Raw genomic sequence first — 20575 nt, 5'->3', positions numbered from 1 at the left:
TGTCAGCAAATTACTAGCTTGGGCGTTACGAAAACATAACAGACATACACAGCATCTTAACAGGTAAGTTAAACGTTCAGCGTTTAACGTTAACAGGAAGGGACTTCAGTTTGTATTCACGCACATTCCGTGCCATGCAGGTAGTGTGGCAAAAACGCTAAATAAAAAAGATATACAGCTAAAAAAACAGCTTAGGCTTTTTCTGTGGAAAAAAAGCTGAGAGTTTATGACTCCAGAAACATTACAACAGCCTGGGAAAATGTGAAAATTCCAGGGGCACAATGTTCTGCTTCCAGCAGGGAGGGAATGCCCCCCCAAAAAATCTAGAGTACACAAACGATATCTCTCTCGTACATGCATGTAACTGTGCAGATGGGCCGTAGATGTTCTGCATACTTGAAATACATATGTTACATGTGACTCTCTCTGGCGCTGTGTTCGTTTGCTGTTAAGTGGCGTATCGTAGTAACAGACAGTAACAGCAAGTAATCATGCTGTGTTTATACTACAGTTGGCATTTTGATTTTGAAATATTCCTAATTAGGATAAATTGTTACATAGAGATTCCCATCCATCAAATCAAACAGCAGAGAACTGCCCCTCCTCCTCCCTTTTTGGTTGCAATCAATTTATTTTTTCATTTCCCTCTAGGGTATTTTCAACAAATAAATGTGTGCAGGCATAGTGCCTTTTTGGATGTTGAAATCAGTCTAAAATGCATAAGCAAGTAAAGGTCAAAAGCCAAGCTGAATTCACAAAGCATTCTATGCACTCAAATTCACCAATCCACATCTGCTAAACTCGTAGCAAAGTCAGTTTCATACAAAATAAATAGTTTTTATTGCTTTCAAATTCTTTTTTTACTTGACCTCCATGTATTTTGACGGAAATGAGTTGAAACTTATGCCAAAAGGGGCAAATATATTTATGATCCTAGTACTGAGCTCAAATGGCAAGCTAGCTGTTAAAGAGATACAGGTGGTCAAAGCTGACCTATTTGGCTGATGGGGTCAAAAACAAGGTTCCAAATTCTCACCAGGGCCACAACTCTCATAGGCATTAGTCTGAATCTGTTAACATCAAAAAAGCTGGGCCTGTTAGTGATTAATCCCATAAGGAATGACTCTGCTTCTAGGGGACCCTATAACCCTCAACACAGCGGCAAACTGTGTGGTAACATTGTCACCCAAAAAGTCATACATCTCCAGGTGGGTGTGTATGCACATGAGTATGTGTGTGTGTGTGTGTGTGTGTGTGTCTGTGTGTGTGTGTGTGTGTGCTTGCATGTGTGTGAGATGGGGTCTCAGGGAGGGCTGGGGGTGCAGTAGTCTTGGCGACTGTGAGAAAGCTTCTCTCGAGGTCCTGTGAGATTGAGGCCCTCATGTCTCCACGGTAACCCCATTAAACAGGGAATAATTACTCGTTTGCTCCCTCATTTGCATTACAAACGAGGTTTGGGGCACTGTTCAATTTTGGCCCTTGTAAAAGCCTCGGAGCACAACTGATTTTATAAAAACTCTGTCTCTTGATATTCTCATTTATCTTCTTTTAAATGAGCAAAGTACAATATATTTGATTACCCGCAACTTTGAATGTTGCTGCATAATTGGAAAAGTCTCACCTGCCCAGCCTTTTTAATGATATGGTAATGCCATTAACATTTTTAATGAAATCATGAAACTCTTGAAAGTCTACACCATGCTCTGTTGTGGCGAAATACAATACAAAGCCCTTGTTTCTGAGGTTTTCTGTCACAGCAGTGTGGTCTCCCTTCTAGTCCAGTCTATACTGCAGTCAACATTGAGGCTGGTAATTCTTTATCCTGTCATGTTTTGTCACCAGAACCAAAGCTGCTGGCGTTCTTTATCAGTGGGCTTTTCTGGCTCCTGTGCACTGGCCGGGAGAGTGAGGATGCACTGGAGCACAGCTCTTTGCCTCAGACAGCAGCCCTGACAGCTGCCTGAATGAAGAAAATCCAGCGGCTTTATTTCAGAGAACCAAATGGGTGGACGGCTTCCGGATATTCTTGGTGAACACCAAGAACACACAGGGCAAAGTGCAGCATCACAAATAGCCACACATGCACGCACATACACACACACACACACACACACGCACACAGAATCTGATAAACACATGGAAAGAAAATCTCTCACACACACACACACACACAAACATGCAATAATCCTTTGTAACCAAGCAATTTGGACCTCATCCACTGTCAGTTTAACAAGATTTAACAGCCTTTTACAGAGTACTTTAGTGAGGTTAAAAACCTCACTAAAGTAACTGCACTTAGAATGACAGACACACATTCAGTCCCTTAGCAAGGAGTTTAAATACTCTGTCACTGCAGGCACAATGGCAGATTCAACCCTTATTGGTTAAGCGCAGTTTATCAGGCTGCTCTGTCTGTTTTCAGTAAAGTTCTGGTACCTTCTGTGTGCCCTGGCCTGTATCTGAACCTCACCGCAGATCTTTAATCAGTAGGTAGAGTAACCAGAGGAACAGAGAGAGAATGAGAGGCCAGTCATTACTGTCACTCTCATTTCCCTGCCTTTCCCCCCTGCTGACATGGTCAGTCATCGTAAGAGATACTCTCTACAGGAACTGCCTTTGGCTCACACCCCCTTTGGCTTGGCCTACGGGCCCAAGAACATCAAGGGAAGTGTTGGGCTTTCAACACCGGCAAGCATGCACACACACAACAGCACATAGAAAATACAGTTAAAAATAAATACAGTATAAAAATACACTTTCACCCACGTAGCTCGCTCACACACACACACACACACACACACCTTTGTAAACAACACGTGCATGCACTCACATACACAAACACATCTGCATACACACTCATCCACAGGTCTTTGACAAAAACATACATGCATGCTCATGATGTACCTCTGTCTCTCATGCACACAGACAGCTCCCATGTCTCAGCAGCACACAGAGGGTCAGCCAAAGAAAGATATTTTGAGTCCGAAAACGGAAGTGGAAACAAGAGCCCCCTTCTGAACACGTTCCCATGCAGGAGATGGATGGATAGACTGCACGCTGGCACCACGCCTGTGCTTTTTCTACTGAACTGCAACCCTTCACCACAATTCCATGATGGAGTCACACCAGGTGAACTCCAGTCCAAAGAGAAGGGGAGAAATGGAGAAATGCAGCACCTGCAGACAGTTTAAGATAATAAGCCAGATTTATGCCCTCAGATCCCATTAACCCAAAATACTGTACTGTACTGGAAGCACCAGCCTGGAGAGACTTGTTTATACAACCCTGCTACCATGTGGGCCAAGGGCTTGGGGTGAAAGCCCAAGCAAGTATGAAACAGTGATTAAGATAGTCCTCACAATTACATTTTGTTTTGAGTAATTTTTTTTTACATTTTTTAAAACTCTCACTACCTGTGGGAGAGGGAGGGAGTAAAATATGGACAGACGCAGAAAATATTGGGGCAGTACAGTACTTCACAATGATCTTACAACAGAAGCGCCACCACCAAAAGCGCGACACTATGGTTTGAGAATGGGCTCACTGGAAAGTGTTCTGTTGGCTGTAACGATATAAAAGCGGTGACCCTTGTACAGAAGATACTTCAGTGTACGTCAGTGGCACGTACTTGGCGCATCCAGCCACACGCTTTTCCCTGGGTTAAGCTTTCTTATATAACCGGGCGTGCTCGGTGCCAGCCAGACGGGGTACAAAGCGCGGTCATGTCACAGCTGCGGCGGCGCCCTTTTCATTGTGGAGGTGTTCAGTTCTGTAACCCGAGTGCATGGGAGGTCCGTCTAATGTCGGATTAAGTCATTGTGTCGGCACCGTGAGATTAAGACACGGCCCGGTTCCAAAGAAGGGATCTTGTCTTTTTAAAAGTACTCTGAATGTGCGAAAAAGACAAGTTCCCAGAACAACCAGCTCTGCGCTCTAAATACCTTATAACTCAACAATTAGTAACACTGGTTCAAAACCCCACATGAAAGAAAAACATCATGTTGCGTCGGTAAATGGGGAAAAAATACAGTTTTAGAGCTGTTCCATTCAATTTCTTTGAGATACAAGGTTTTTGTGCGACACCAATGGTATCTTGCTTTGATGGCCTTGTAAATTAGATAAGAAAGTAAGTAAATAACTAAAAGGGAGCCCCATCGAGCATAATAGATAACAGTTCCATAGAGGAGCCAACCATTTAAATGAACAACTGGAATAGCAGCATATCTATGATGATGGTACTATAGAGAAGCTGTTTAGAAGACTGGGTATTATAAAGCCCCTTGGAGCTGACAGCCAGTTGGCAGCTGGATCGTAGCAAGACCGGACACAGCAGTGTGGGAGCTGGAAAGGAGCGATTTGTTCTGCAAGCTAGGAGAGGCAACGGAGGGGGGAGAGAGGACTGGACTCAATCAGCTTCCCACTTCCAGGAGACAGGGAGACCCTCAGCTTTCAATGACATCAAACACAACAAAACTTAGCTTAGCATTCTGAAAGCTAGACCCTGCAGCACAAACTGGAGTGCGCACAAACTGATGTTTCACCTTTAGGCCCTTGCACTGAATATGTCAAGGGAAGTGGGTCAAGCCTTCATGGTTGGTCACCGTAGTTCTAGGTGGTGTGGTTTGGTTATGGTGGTCAACCGGGGGTGATCACATTTTCATTACAGCCAACTTTCATGGCTTGAAATGTTTCGCAAGAAAAAAACAAAACATCAGCCCACTAACATGTCTAGGAACGTTTGGATGGAAGACAGCCTCCCATCTGATAAAGACAGACTGACACAGACTGCATTCAGAACATTGCAGTACTGATAGTGTGACAGCTAATGCGTACGTGGGGTCAGGCGGACACGAGAAATGTCTGTATTAGGACAAACACAGTACAGAAGCATGGGTTACGTAAGAGGTAGGTGATCTATCGTAGGATACTCACAGAATTTTTTTCTCCACAACGAACTACAGTAATCATTTCAAAATGGTCAGGGATTTGGGTTTTAAAGCTTTTGGTGGTCTGAATGTGTAATAATGTTTTTATAATACTGACAGAAACAGGAATATCAACACACGAATGATATATTCACATAACATATCATCCATTGTGGAAGAATACCTAATAAATAAGTATATTACAGCAACTATTTTCACATGCCAGCAACTGTATGTGCATGCGTGCAAGTATTGGGAGGGGACCCTTACTGTCTTTACACACTGACTTTTCAGACGTGGAAAACATAAAACAGTTCAGCCTGGTTCAGATCAACTCGACATAAGTTACTGGGCCGGAGATTGTGCTGCCAAGCCCTGTAAGGAGCTTAAAAATATTAAGTGGAATTCAGAGGCCAAGATGTCGCTCACATTTATATCAATGAGGAGAGGGAGCACATGTACTAACAGAGGAAACGACAGATCATCACATCCATCATAGTCCGGGACAGCAAACCATGCCTGGCACAGTGGTCCTAGCTTGCCCTGACCTCTGACCTCTGACCCCTGTAGGACACTACGATCCCAACAGGAAACTGAGCAGGTGTTGGTGCCTGGGCCTATTCTCTCTGAAATTGCCTAGCAGGTTACAGTTAATGGACATATTATATATATTTATATGTGACATTTCCTGATAAAGTTCAAACAGTAACCAAGCATACATAAAGGTCAATCACTCTTGAGAAGCTAATTAACAAACCTGATGGATCTTACCAAACACTTTCCCAGAGTATTATTTTCTCCCAGACCAACAGGCCCGCCTTTCCACAAGGGCTGCCTGGATCTACACCATGCAGCTGGGAGATCAGAAGAACAAAGAGCCCTGCTGCCCATCGGGAAAAGGGCTGAATGGCTCCACCAACACTGGATGCACTGTTCGTCATCCTAATGCCAAACGCTTCATTTGCTATTTTAAACTCTGGCCTGCATTATTCAGCTATGTTATTTTTTAGGAGGGGGGGGGGTGTGTGGGGGGGTCTCGTGCATTGCAACAGCTGCTTAGCCCATGATGACAGCAGCTGTGAAATGTTTCGCTGCCGCATGCCTGCTCACACAATAGAAAACTTTCCACTAACGTTCCCCCACTTTTGTGTCTATTGGAGTGTTGCACGAGAGTTCTGAAAAAGCCAGTGGGCAGCCATCATATTACAGCTTGGATTGTTCAGGTGAAGAGGTTTGAAAACTGAAACACGTCCACAGCCACCTCTGACCACAATGCAAGATCTTCAGTCAGAATTCATGTTGGCTAAACGGTAAAGGTGAGGAAGATGTCAGAGGGGCTGATCTCTGACTAACACCTCGTCTACACAATGAGGTGCAATTAGATGCGACAACAGTTTATATTAAATTGCATTTTTAGAATATCTTTCGCATTCTCCCTCTTCACTGTAAATAGGTACACAATGTCTCAATGCATTCCATTGAGCCAGGCTATTTTCAGCACCTGGCTATGAACAATGTCATCAGTTCCCTCGGGATGCACCCTGATCTTTGCACCCTAACCTCTCAGTGACCCTGATCCTGGCAACAAGTTATTTACATACATAACAGGCCTTGTGTGGAACACTTAGCAAAAATATTGTGAATACTAAAAAAGCACAACTGCTCAGTTTGGAAGGGAGGGTTGAAAACACCACCACCTTGAACCTTTTGTTTTGTCTGCTATTTATGAAATACAAAGCAAGTCAAACAACTTATTTTGTCTTATCATTTTTTTAAATGTGTTTTAACAGGATGATTGACTCGGACACATGCAATCTAGCCCTTCATTGTGAAGGTCACAGAAAGATTGAGGGACATTGTGCTCATCCTGAGAGATCTGTCTGGGTGACAGCTTTTCCACTCCGGGTGCCAGTGGCACTGCCGAGGTGGGGGCTGTGGGAGTGGCATGAGGTGGAAGGGCAAATGTGACAGGCTGCTTGCTGAGCTAAGTGTGCCAATGCTTTACTCGCACATTAAAGAACTCAAGAGTGTTACAAATTCTTATCTGGGGCTCTTGAATTATTGACTAAAGTATCTAAATAGTTAACCTGATAATAATCCTGAATAGGGTTTACCAAAATATCCAGTACATGCAACGTGAGCTATTAGAACTCACAACTAACAGGGAAAAAAAAGTTATGTCATATAATATATCCTGTCTGGAAGCGGGATTAGGTTGAAGACAGCTCAGCGATTTATACACAATTTAGAGCAGGGATGTAAAAACCTGCCATCCTGTAGGTATTTACTCTAACCCTAACAAAGCACACCTCATTCAACAGCTAGAGATATCATTGAGCTACTAATTAGAAGAATTAGGTGTGCAAAATTAGAGCTGAAACAAAAACCTACAAGGCAAAAGATCTCCAGGAACAGGGTTGCACAGCCCTGATTTAGAGGCATACAATTAGTTACAAGGGGTAACACCTCAACAGCCCAGCTAACTGAAACCCTGCTGTAAAGCAAACATTCAAGGACATATTAAGGTAAACATAACAATGGCTGTGATGTTGTAGATCATAAGTAGCAAATATTCATTCAGTCATGATGCGGCAGGCTGCCTTAACTCTCAGTAGAGAGGTACAAATATCAATTGTAAACATATGGTACCATGCAATTACAAAAGGTACAATCACAGACTAATACTGTAAACACAATATGAAAGTTTAAGCAAGCAGGACTTAACCTTAATGTTTTCTCACCTTAAAAAGACTGTCTGGAAAGGATCTTAACATAACTTTCCAAACAACTGTCATGCCATGATGTATTCATAGTGTCCTCACTGCTGTTGTGGATGTCTTATGTAAAACGAGCATTCCATAGAAGTTTTTTAACGTGCATCTTTCCAAGAAAATCCTTGAGGTTTTTTGGTATCTACAGGATGATACATCTTCCACAATTGCAAAATTCACCCGTTATGAGCACAGGGAGTTCTTCTCTGGCTGTTGATTTAGTGAACACCATACAAAGAATGACTCCATTGGAGATTTACATCAGGGACAGACAGAGCATGGGGGCAGCCAAGACGGTCACCATCTGCAGAAGTAGCCCTCTAACACTTAAAACATTAAGTGTGCCTACACCAGGACATAAACAACCTATATACAAACAACAGACACCGAAGCAGTAGCCAGCATACTGACACAGCAGTCAGTAGGCAGGGGTAATCTGGTGCAACATGAGCCTGCATTCATGAGCTGGCACCTGGTACCTGACCCACAAAGAGTGGCAAACATTTCATGCATGGTAGATGTGCATATCGAGCTGGAGTTAAAGTAGTGTGATATAACTGAACATTAGTTAAAAGAACAAAATTACTTACTGTATGTAAATAAATCAACAAGCTATCGCAGAAGAAGAAAAAAACCACATTGGAAATTTGTATTAGATTATTTGGTGCTCCATCAGGTCCCCTCCCCAAGTGCCCTCCTCCCAGTCTCTTACCTGTGACATGGTTCTGCCACCACAGCCCCAGCTTGGCATCCTACTGACCCTCACAGACAGGGCTTTCCTCCAGTAAACACAAACTCCCCAGTCCGAACAACACTCCGCTGCTTCTCACACTGTACTGAGCACAGTACGGTCTGCGACAGACAGGGGGAAAAAAAAGAAAAACAGGGCAGGGAGGAAAAGCCCTTCCCTGGAGAACGGGAGGAGAAAAAAAGAAAAAAAGAAAAAGCGAAAAAAGCAAGTCCGTCCAGAAATCTAAAAAGTGCCGCTGAGCCAGATAGTTCACGCGCGAGGATGGGGAGGACCAATGGGGAGTTTCTGGTTAGGTGAGGAGGACCAATTGGGTGCGAGGGGATGCCTTGCCCAGAGCTGTCAGACAGGTATGGCTCCTCCTCTTTCACAAAAGAGGTGTGCTTTGTGCGTGTGTCTGTGTGTAAAGACACACCTGGGGATTATCCAGACAACAGGTTTCAATATGGGGCATGGCAGTGCGGTCTGCCACCACAAGATATGCTTACAGGGCTTTTTTGCAGTTTGGTAGAAGGGAAAATGCAATAAATAAAAATAAATATTCTGCTCGAGTCAGCCGAACACTCACCGATCTATCCAATATAGGGGGAAAAAGTATTTTCTTCAAACAAAGGTCTGGTGACATTTTCAGATAATCACATTGCATTAGCAGACATTTAAGGCCATTCTCCAAAAAAAAAAAAAAAATCAACATCCAATCTTACTATTATCATTCAACCAATGCATTTCATTTGTGTTTAAAATGATGATGTTAGTTTTAATAGTTTCATTAGACATGCACATTAATGCAAATGCATATTCATATTACTTCCAGATCCAGATTCACAATAATCAAAATGATCTTTCTGTTTAGCATTTGGACGCACTCTGGGTAACCTTATCTGCATTGTATAATTCTGTTCATTGTTTAGTGTTCAGCAAACTAATTATGGTGCAAAATAAATTTTAAAAAACTTGCTTTAAAATAATCTCTTTGCTTTAAGGACAAAGCATGTCATCAGTAAAATTAACCATGGCCTTTCCTGTTGGTTATGCTTTTCAACTCAGGGCGTGCTTAGGGAACAGCTTCTTATAAATTCTGGACTATCTGGCGCAAGCCCACTGGACTCCACTCTCGTAGCATAAATTGAGCGAATCAAAAGGGCTGTCAGAGCAGAGAGTGAATAAAGTTGGCTCGGACTACTTAAGATGGGGGTCCATCCAAACCAGCTGCCCAGGGCAAATGAATGGCAGAAGCTTCAGAGGAGGGAAAGACATGAAAAGTGTCCTTCTACAGCTGGGAAAGGAGATACCCTGCGGACCATGGCCTGATGACTCCCTGCCTTTGATTCGCCCCTTCAGACCCGATGCACACTCACACACAATGAACTCAGTGACCGTGTGAAAGGCCATTGTTGTGCATGTGACATATATTAGCAATCCTGTATACAATAAGTCCTGTATCTCTGGGATGTTTTAGAAGAAAGTAGAAAAAAGAAGAAAGAAAAGAGCAACTAGTAGACTGGTTTGACAGTAGCCACTGTGTTTCCTTTTTGGCATGGAGAGAGATTGTTGTTATACTTAATGATGTCTGAACACTAGTCTACAAGACACATACTAAAGATTGACATAAATCACACCCAAGCAGCAAGGCACACACTTTTGCTCTAGACAATGGGATGCCTAATAGTGCTTCAGAACTTGTTTTGAAATTTTCAATATTGTCAGACTCCAGGATTTTGGGTGAATTGCGGGGGAATATAACTCGCGCACAGTTCCACGATTGTAAAGGTCAGGTCAATGCACTGTTTATCCTGGAAGTACTTAAAGGATTTATCCCACCCCAAGTTTATGTTGGAAGGGAGAATGTGTCATGACGAACTGTGGACCCCCCTATGCAAAAGACAAATGGAAGCGGGCAGCAGGGCGTTCAAGTTCATCCGAAGTTCAGAAACATGATGATGGATCTTGCCCTTCATCCTATGTAGAAATTCCCCAAAAATAAGGGGAAAAAAAGGAATTTTTACAGATTAGTTCAAATTACTTCTGCACTTTGGGCGTAAGGTGCACTAATATTACAAAGCTTTTGGCCTATATTTGAAAGAGACACCTTGCTTTTTTGGTTTGCACAAGGTTACATATATGGTAACCACTGAATAATTAATAATTTCTGCAATAATTACTGAGATGTTGATAACAATCTAAATTCAAAAATAGTTAGGGTTCAAACACACAGCCCAGTATATTTCTTGTTTTTCCTTTCATTCTTCTTTCTTTTTTACTTTCTGTAATTATATAAAATATTCCCTATAGGCATTAACGTGATAAGTTAAACAAGACTGCAGCATCCTTTGAAACAGCAAGGGTGGAAGACAGCATGACTTGAACAAACCAATACCAAAGTACTGGCAATAAGTAATGGCAATAGTCCCCAAGCCACAGCTAGACATTTCCAGACAACGGTGGCAGAAAAAACACCAACCAAAACCAACACAAAGGCTTCTAACCTCCATGAACTTTCAAAGAAATATGTCATGTGCTAAGAACAAATAAAATTTCTCCCTTTTTAAATGTGAAAGAAAAGCAACAGAAACCACAGGAAGGATCCATACTTCTATCACTACCAGTGGAATTATTTTCTTTCTATTGATTCTCACATGTTTCACAGAGCAACACTGTTTCACAGAGCAACAACACCCAAGATACCTTCCCCCCACAACCCTTCTCTTTTGCTATCAAGTCCACTAGGCAGGTGTGGTGTGAATGCTTTGAAATAGTGAGGAGGACTTCAATTATATACTTTTTATCCAAGATCCCACACAGCAGAAAGACAATTTATTGCACTGTGAGCAAAAACAGGTGTGTGCGTGCAAGCGTACCTCAACAGAAGAAAATGAAATAAGGTCATATTTAATCAAAAAAAATTTTAAAAGTCTCCCTGTGATGCATAAATATGGGTATTTTAGCTTAGTTCCTCTGTTTTCAGGAATTCCATGAAGGTGTGTTAACTTACTTAAATGCCTTTTCCTTCATTCTACTCTTGGGATCCTATTGGACCTTGACATATAGAAAAGAGGAATTCCAGGATGATCTGGGAAAAGAGGACTGGAGGCCTGGAATAGTCCACTGTTAGGCGAGGGGTGACAGGGTCAGGGGGGCAAAGCCCTCTGATCTTACGTGACCCCCACACTGAAAGCTGATCACAAGTTCCATGTCATTTACTGTGGTATGCAGTAAGTTTAAAGGCCAGATGAACTGTTCTCCAAGAAATCATTTCAATTTAAAACTTTGAAATTTCAACTAAGGAAGAGAACATTACAATGGAACTATTTACTGGGTATATCTAATTGAGTTTAAATTTGAAATTTATTTTTTATATTTCCTAGGGGTTAAAATATGCACAACACTGAATAGCCTTGGTGTGTTTAGCTGGGCAGGCAAGCTTACAAATAGTACTTTACCTGATTTAAAAATGCTAACAAATACAACCAAACCCATATGCTTTTTATTTATACATAAAACAACATCTCAATCCCATTTAAGTTTTCTCTCCAGTCTCTTCTGACAACTGTAACTGGCTACGACCTTAAGCCTGGTTAGATCCGGACAGGCAGAGAAGAGCCATCTGTTAAATGTGTCAGTGCTAAGCATAAATAACTAAAATTAGTATTGTTGCCATTATGTAGTGCCTAAAAATATTTCAGTCCCAGAGTGTTCTTTGGATAGGGCTCCAACTGGATTAATATCACAAATACTTTTTTTTTAAATTGCAAAGGTTCCATCCAAACCACGTCGCCTGATCGAGCACAATGCTGCGGCCCATTTACAGGGAACATACAAAACTATCTGAACTAGTGAGAGGGGAAAAAAAAAAGGTATTACTATGGTTCAGTGAATGTGATAGAACAGGATGGTAGATTGAGTAAGCCTGGCAGGGAATCGCAGGCCGGTAAACAAACATGCTGAAACATGTAGCCAGCACAACCAGGGAAGAAACATCAAAAGACCTGTCACTGGAAACGAATAAAACCAGGATAGAGCCCCACCTTTCTGCAGCACTTACACTGGTCTAACAGTTACCACAGAGCAATAAAAATTGCACTGTCACTTTGAATGTGTGGCATAATGTTCGCCAACAGAGCTGAGCGTGTTAATCACGGTCTTTGACCCCCTGGGTGTTTAAAATTGAGCACACATGAAAGACTGTGGCATTCTGAAACAACACGCCACCAAATAAGGGCAGCCAGGTGAGCTTCGTCTTTTGGGTAAGCTGACATCACCAGCTTTATGTTTGTAACAGCGAACAGCAAAGCCATTTTCTGCATATTAAAAGAATATTTTAACCAATTTGTATACAAAATTTTCTTCAAATTTGATATGGCCTGTTGTAGTGCCTGTATTTTTAAAGATGAATAAAGAATGATGTTTGACTCATTCTTGAAAGGGAACAGAGGACCTAATTGAAAAAGGTTATAACATACAATGGAAATATTCTTCAGTCTGGGTTCATTTAATTCAATACATCTTTTGAAATATCCTTATCCTATTTAAGACCTGTTTAGTGACCCAGCACAGCATGCAACTGGTGTTGTTGTTCTCTGGAAAAAATATGGGGCAAAGGAGGAACTCACCAACTGTCAAATATTACTCTACTTTAAAAATAATAAAGAAACACTCAAGGAAACAGGTTTTTTTGATACAAAGTCAGTAAGCGGACACGCTTGAAGTGTCTGAGCCACGAGACAGGAAGGGCCAAACATGCTGAAGCCTACCTGTGGCACGTCAGGGGAGACTCTTAATCTCTGTGAAGAGAAAAAAGAAGAAAGAAAAGAAGGTTAAGGACAGGGAGCTTGGAACATTCGTTATGCATGTTCCCCCTAGGCCTTCTCCTCCCTCACACTAATTTGTGCCTCTAAAACGACTTTACTCGCATGTGGCGTGGAAACAAGTTTTTCAAAAGGCGTAAAAGGAAATGACTGACAGCTCTATGTTTTTAATTGGTGACTCTAAAAATGTTATGTGTGGTGGAGGAAATAATGGCACTTTGAGTGAGGGAGCAGAAGGGGGAGGAGGACTGGGCTGCACCGAATGAATAGATCCTTGAACTACGCTGCTTTAAGGTTTTCCCTATCCAGTAATTGCCTCCATCTCCCATTTCCGATGTAGTTTAAATATCATAACATTTGAAGTCCTGGGATTAATAGATGGATGGATGGATAAATAAATAAAATAAATACCTGATACCTGATACCTGATAATTCTAAGAAGTTCCACCTGGTGCACTTACCTCATGTGGAAATGTGGATCTGTAAATGACCACACATACTAAAATCTGTCACCTTATGATGGTATCACTATACAGCGACCTGCGACCATACAGATAAGTATCTGGGCCAGGACGTGCGTCCCTCAGGCCAGCATTAACCCTGCAGGCATCACTACCAGGGCCACTCACATAAAATCCAATCCCCCACTGAGAACTGGTTCCATATGGAACCACTGTCAACCGAATCAAGGTCACCATTGGCTGTGCCCCCATCAGGCACGCTGTAAAGCAGGAATGCCTCAGAATTCTCTGAGGCAATTACTTAAATTGCTCCTATAACGTGTTTGTTATCGTTTCCTTGATCTGGAAGGTGGCCCATGGCCCGTGGCCTAAAAAGAGGTAACACTCCAAACAAATGTTCCATATACAACAGAGAACATTCCACAAGTCTGATTTAGGAGCCTCACATTTAACAGTGAGGAGATGATGGCAGCATTTCAAAGGCACCCAAGAAGAGATAAAGGTGGATATCTGCATGGATAAGGCCAGACAACCAGTTATGGCAGAAGTCTTGTAAAAACCCCATATGCCACAGCCCAGGGGAAACATAAGCGACAAGACATTGCTTGCCTGGCAGGCATTGCTCTCTCCTGAAATGAAAGTAACACAGACTCTGTGGTGTCTTCTGCCTAACACAGGCCTATCCTACACCTAGATACAAGACACCATACATGTAACCTGAAATATTCACTACTTATTAACACAGCAAAAGTATTGCTTTGGTCAACAGCACTTTGTAAGAGCAATCTAGCTTTCTAATTGTGACAAGTTATTCCACTATAAGGATATCACTCAGGTGGAGATAGTCTCCACATTAATTAACTACCATGTTAAAAGATATCATCCAATTGAGTAATAAATCATTTCATTATGACATGCAATTATGTGGACAACAACATGAACATTATAAACAATGTGAAAGAATATTTTCAAAGGATGTCCAAATATACTTCGTGTATTACAAAATGTACAGTATGATGCATTTCCACTTTCACAAATGCAAGGACACATGCTGTGATAAAATAACATAAGAATAAGAATGATATATGAATGTCAAGAACATATTTTCTTAGATATAGTACCATTTATATAGGCTAGTAAATATAGTACTGGTTATATCTACAAGTTCATATTTAGAAGTTATATTGTTTATTTTACCTAAAGGCTGTTAGTAAAGAAGGTCATCAAAGTTAAAAGCGGAAACTGATATAAATTTAGAACTAGCTGGAGTGTTAGCATAGCGCTAAGTACCTGCAACTCTGATCATGCCAGAAATGAGGGACAGAGGTTACAGAACCAAATTTTCAACCAGAAGGTCATTGGTTCAAAGCTTAAATCTTGCCCAATAGCAAGGTGTTTAACTCAAGTAAAACCACTGCGGTATAATAGGCGAATACAAAAAAATGTCACCTGTGCAAATTATTCTAGATACTGTATATAGAAGCACAACATAAGAAATATAAGTCATATGTACGACGGATATAGCACTGCTGTGGGAACACGTTACAGGCTACTGGCTTCCCATTCACAACATGACGTGACTTCTAATCTAACCACTATCACCAATATTTTCCCTGTTTAACAAAATCAGAAACAGAGGCATCTTTAAAATTTGTATGTACCCTGGGAATTGGCAGAATTGTGATCAAGGTTAGTGGGATCCTGCCACTGGTATAAATACAGTCAACCTGAGTGACACCAGAAAAGGAAACAGCGACATAAACAAATAACCAGATAAACCAGATTCCCATCTTTCTACTGAACTGTCAGCATGGAAGACATGAAGGAATTCACCACCATATTTGATATTGTTGATATGCTCACTTATACAACACCCAAAGCAGTTCTTAGAGGAGCCTTAAAATGAATGGCAAATGTTTTGTTGGACACACTAAGAAATCATAAACCTGTCCATCATAAACTTTCGGCAACTGTCTGGTTCCATGTGTCCAAATAAGCAGGACAACAGGAACTTATTTACAAACACCTAACTTTTCTTTCAAGCTCCAATGCCTTCTCATGAGATGATAACTACAAGGTATGCTCCTTGTGCTCTACCATATCTTTCTGTGAAATCAAGCAATTCCTGGTTGTGACGTAAAAGAAGTGCTTTCAGGTTACATGGGGCATTGTCTTGACATCAAGACCGGGAGTTTCAGTGAATGACAGACACAAATGAAGATATACATAGTGACCAGCAGTAACCATTATGTTGCTGAAACCGGCTTTTCAAATCCTAATGAGTCTTCAGGCTTGCCATTAAAACTTTGATCTAAGGGCTCACTTTTTACAAAGGATACAACTTGGTGATTTTCATCTAATTTAGGATGTTGATGTTGGTGTCTTCAGCACAGTCTGTGTGCTTGTATTGCTCAGCCCCTGCGTTCATGGCAACAAGCATCCTCACTAAATGCCACTTTAAATTCTGGGTTTATGTAACCTAGATGCTGGGGAACAGGCTGCACGGTCACTTCAGTAACACTTTCAAGGCACCAGGCACGCAAACAGCCAATCATAAGGATCGAAACACAAGCTGATGACCCCATCTATGCTTAATCAACTGAAGTTTCACTTTATTCTATTCTGGGGTGTGACACAGCAGTCACTTATTTAAATGTAAGTAACCAAACCCTCTGGTCCCCTGTCTCCACCCGCACCTCCACAATACCTTAACTTCACACCTGCCACCCTCTGCCTCATTAGCAGTGTGTTTTACGTGGGGTCAGGAGGTGTCCGGTCACCTGGGGAAGTCCAGAGCTAATGAACTTTCCAAATCTCTTCCGGGCAAATTCAAGACAGGACTGCATTCCTCTGGGGCTAAGTTTAAACTTCCTGACCGCCACTGAATTTGACTGCACCCCCACATGTAGCTATGTACCCCTCACATGCACAAACATTAGCCTATCAGACACCTACACACATACCCTTGTGCACAGATACTGCACACGGGAACACATATACACACTCCCACACACAAACGCACAAGATCACACACACATGCTCACATGCGCAGACAAACAGATACTATGAATGCATGGATATATACTGCATTTGTTTACTTCTATTCTATGACTGTTCTATGTGAAATAGGCCCATTGTGACAAAAAAGTCACAATTGTGTGAAATAAACTCACAACTGCGAGAAAAAAAGTTAGAATTCAGCAATTTAGCCAACTCCTTTCTATGGCGGAAACAGGCTTCCATAGTTAAAGCCCCAGTACAAGATGGAAATAAATTCATATTAAATGTCATATATTTTCTGAATAGTCATCAACTTCGCTTGGCCGCTATTGAGACCAAGCGATGTGAGAGCTGCGATGTAAATTATGTCACAAATATCAATGATAAGAGTAGGACCCCAGGGGTCACCAGAAACATTTATTGAGTTCTGGTGTCCATATTTGCGACAATTTACATCGCAGCTCTCACATCGCTTGGTCTCAATAGCGGCCAAGCGAAGTTGATGACTATTCAGAAAATATATGACTTTCAATATGAATTTATATGACTTTTTTGTCACAATGTGTGTGTCTCTGTGATCTTGTGTGTTTGAGTGTGGGAGTGTGTATATGCATTGATGGAATTTGGGTTAAAATGTCACAAAAAATCTGAAGGTTATATCACAATAACATGTCAGTCCACAATATATCAATTTAAGGTTAAACTGATATTGAATTGCATTTACAAAGGTAGGCAGTTTCCGTTGAAAATCACATAGATAGCAGACGCCTGAGTGGTATGAGAGGTTGTCAGCACTGTTTCAATTTTTCATTCATTTTATGAAATTAAACAGATTCTACTGTGGTTCATTTAGCATGTCGAGGATTGCAGGTAAATTTGAAAGCATTGAAAACTTTTAAAACAGGAAATTCAGTATCATTCATGACAAAATTGTACTAATAAATTCATGGACCATTTCTAATTGTTTTCTCCTACAGGCGGCCCCCCTCCATTTCAATGGAGGAAAAATGCTGAACTGACACACAAACGGCAAACGACTCAAACAGCTCTCTCACATACTGCATGAACAATGATCAATTGTAACAGTTAACCAAATAACACACAACTGCTCCATAGTCTTGGCAGTGATAAGGATACCCAAATAAATTACAGAACAAAATGGCCACTTGTGAAGTGTCATACCGTCAATCCTTACAAAAAAGACAATTATTTTATTTCACGAGGAGTATTTAATGCAGAGAAGAGTCTCCAAGTCTCTGTCATCACAGATAAGATTTTTCCTATAATTCTGGAATGCAGTTCTATTCTTCAGTAAATATAAACACATTAGCTTGTTGAAGTTATGTGCGATGTCAGTATAGTGTTTATATTTGTTTTAGAGAGCATTCCAGTATCCTACAAAAAATTATACCTTGCATACCTGAGGTCACTGGTAGAATGTACCATAGCAAGCAAATAATTGTCAAATAAAATAAAAGCACACACATGGACACTGGTTCTGGCAATATTCCCATTCCAAAATACAGGACACAAAGTGGTGTATGCTTAGGTAAGGTGGTAAAGTTTTGGGGGGTGGAGGTTGTTTCCTTAATTATTTGCTGATAAGCAACCTATTTAATAAGGTAATTAGACAATCAATGTTATAAGTACTGAATGTAAATGCAACTGTAAGTCCCACTAATTGCTATAAAATGCAGTGCAGTTAAGTTGAATTGTTTTTAAACAATGTAATACAGAATGCTAAGAAAACTTACTTTGAAAGTATTAGATTCCCTGAAATGTACCGAGCCATTGTGTAGGTGTCACTCTGTACAAGTTAGAATATTACACGGAAGGGTTTATTGAGTTTTTTTATCATCTCATTTACACCGAGTACATAGTGCTGAAAACGATTCCTGACTAAATAAACATCTCCCGACGTGGCTGCCTATACATTCTGTGCACCAGTGGAATTAAACAGAGTCATTGTTAATTGTGTGCAATAAAATACATTTCCATATCTGGGTGTCTAAAGAAAAGGGAGGGTTTCTCGTTTCTGTGGATAGCTGCAAAAGCCCTACACATCAAAGTTGCATTAAAGGTGAAACTGAATCAACAGGTCTTCAACTTATTTTGTTTTAATGGCCCAGACACCGGGGTTTTGTTCCGGTCGGAGGTGACGTCGAAGAGCCCACACAAAATAACTATTTAATAATTTTCTATTTCAGGAGTTTAATATAACACTTATATTTAAAAGCGAAACTGATGTTGCAAAGAGTACTATATATGGTCTCTCACCTGGCACAACTTCAACACGGTCCAGCACAGGATGTACGCCGACAGAGTGAACTTTGCCCTCATGTACCGCTCAGGTAAGCAGGTGAGGTGCATCTGCACTTCGTCCAATCCACCTTCCAGATGGACATTCCCCTCTGCATTGGGTTCGTTGCCCACCACAGTAACTGATGTACTGTAGGCATTGTTGTTGTTGCTGCTGTCCATGTCTTCTTTTTCGAAAGTAGCCTAGCCTACATAATCATCGCCTTGGTATTCCCTATCCTTCTCCAGAAGCTACATTCGGGTGTCCTTAGTGTACCTCCTGAAATGCGCCGATTTAAAAACACACAAATGTCTTGCCTCGCATAGAACGCGGCTGAAAAAAGTTTTGGGAAAAGGCACAGTGTCCACGTCTCGCTCGCTTCATTAATACTGGAAAACCTTTACCGTCGTTAGCTTTTAAATAACCCATGAAAGACGCCGTTGTGTGTTGCACACAAGATAAATATAGTCCTAGCTTAACAGCCCTGCCAAGTGCTTCCAAACCCCTCTTGCCAAAAAGAGTACACAGACATTACTCCTCGGCTGCCGGCTGCCTTGTAGCCTATTGAACAAAGTGGCGCTATCGAGGTGAGCGGGCAGCAATGTGTAAGAGAAACCGTGCAGACAATTTCCAGGCTTTAATGTGCATGACTTCTGAAAACCTTATCATACAACAAATACAAATATCGAACGCTCTGTTGAGAACATATTGCACTACACTACAATAGAACTATTGCATTTCTTCCCCTTTAATCTACTGACACAAGGAAGGGTAAGTTCCCCATCGACGGACTTAATATTTTAGACGATACTATTTTTAATCAGGGTACTGTAGCAAATTAGAAATGAGAGAATACAGCCATTTTTTTGGTTGTGTCGTGACCTAGAGGTTACGAGTAGGCCTACGCATAGTTTACCCGCTTAAAATGCAGACTCATTGTCCGAAGCCTGATGTGGCAATCGGAGTTTGACCCCACTATGCACGGACTGCGGAGAGGTTCCGCTCTGTGGACCGTCGCAGGTGTTTTGGGATTAGAACGCACGACTGAAGTGGGAGAGGGCTGCTGAAAGAGGTCAGCACCAAAGCTCGCAAAACCCATCGCCCGGAGAACGGTACAGCTGCGTGCAAACACATGTCTTATTGTTCCCGACCGCCTCCATCTCGCTGGTCCTGATGCAGATAGATCTTACATTCACTACTTAGTTGTCCCTCGCTCCTCACTTTAGCTGTGCTCACATTACTGAGTAAAGTGGTATCGAGTATTTTTGGATGAAAGGTTTTGGTCAATAATGGACACTGGGTAAATAACTTGCCAATGAAGCAGATACAGTCGCGGACTCGAGGCGCCTATAATCCATTAGTTCGTGATCAATATTAGTGCAGACATCAGACATATTGAAGCTGAAACGTGGAAGGTGCAACCCTCAGTCCAAACCAGAACCAGTCCGGCCAGAACACAAGGGCAAGTAAATTGTGCTTTTACATCGGTCAAATTAAACATGCTTAACCCTATACGAAGTAATTCGGAAGACTTTGTTAGCTTGGTAAACGCCGAGGAGCCGCGCG

At 41.5% G+C, this 20575-nt stretch overlaps 1 protein-coding gene across 2 annotated transcripts in view; it reads right to left on the bottom strand.

Annotated features, from left to right (window-relative positions):
- The window catches only part of LOC118230332, a 47432-nt gene extending 27685 nt beyond the window's left edge, over positions 1-19747 (bottom strand). Inside the window, exons 1-2 of one of the 2 annotated variants that reach the window (XM_035423227.1) lie at positions 18988-19747; positions 13196-13225 (exon numbers count right to left, since the gene is read on the bottom strand). In XM_035423227.1, the coding sequence (XP_035279118.1) occupies positions 13196-13225; positions 18988-19191 (234 nt within the window). In that variant the 5' untranslated portion in view covers positions 19192-19747. Of the gene's footprint in view, positions 1-8408; positions 8571-13195; positions 13226-18987 lie in introns of those variants that run through there. The other variant, XM_035423229.1, reaches the window with a different exon arrangement.
- Positions 19748-20575: the final 828 nt, after the last annotated feature.

This window comes from Anguilla anguilla, chromosome 6 (assembly GCF_013347855.1).
Source record: "Anguilla anguilla isolate fAngAng1 chromosome 6, fAngAng1.pri, whole genome shotgun sequence".
NCBI lineage: Eukaryota > Metazoa > Chordata > Actinopteri > Anguilliformes > Anguillidae > Anguilla > Anguilla anguilla.
Note: the sequence above shows the minus strand (reverse complement) of the source record. Positions and strands in the feature narration are given on the sequence as shown.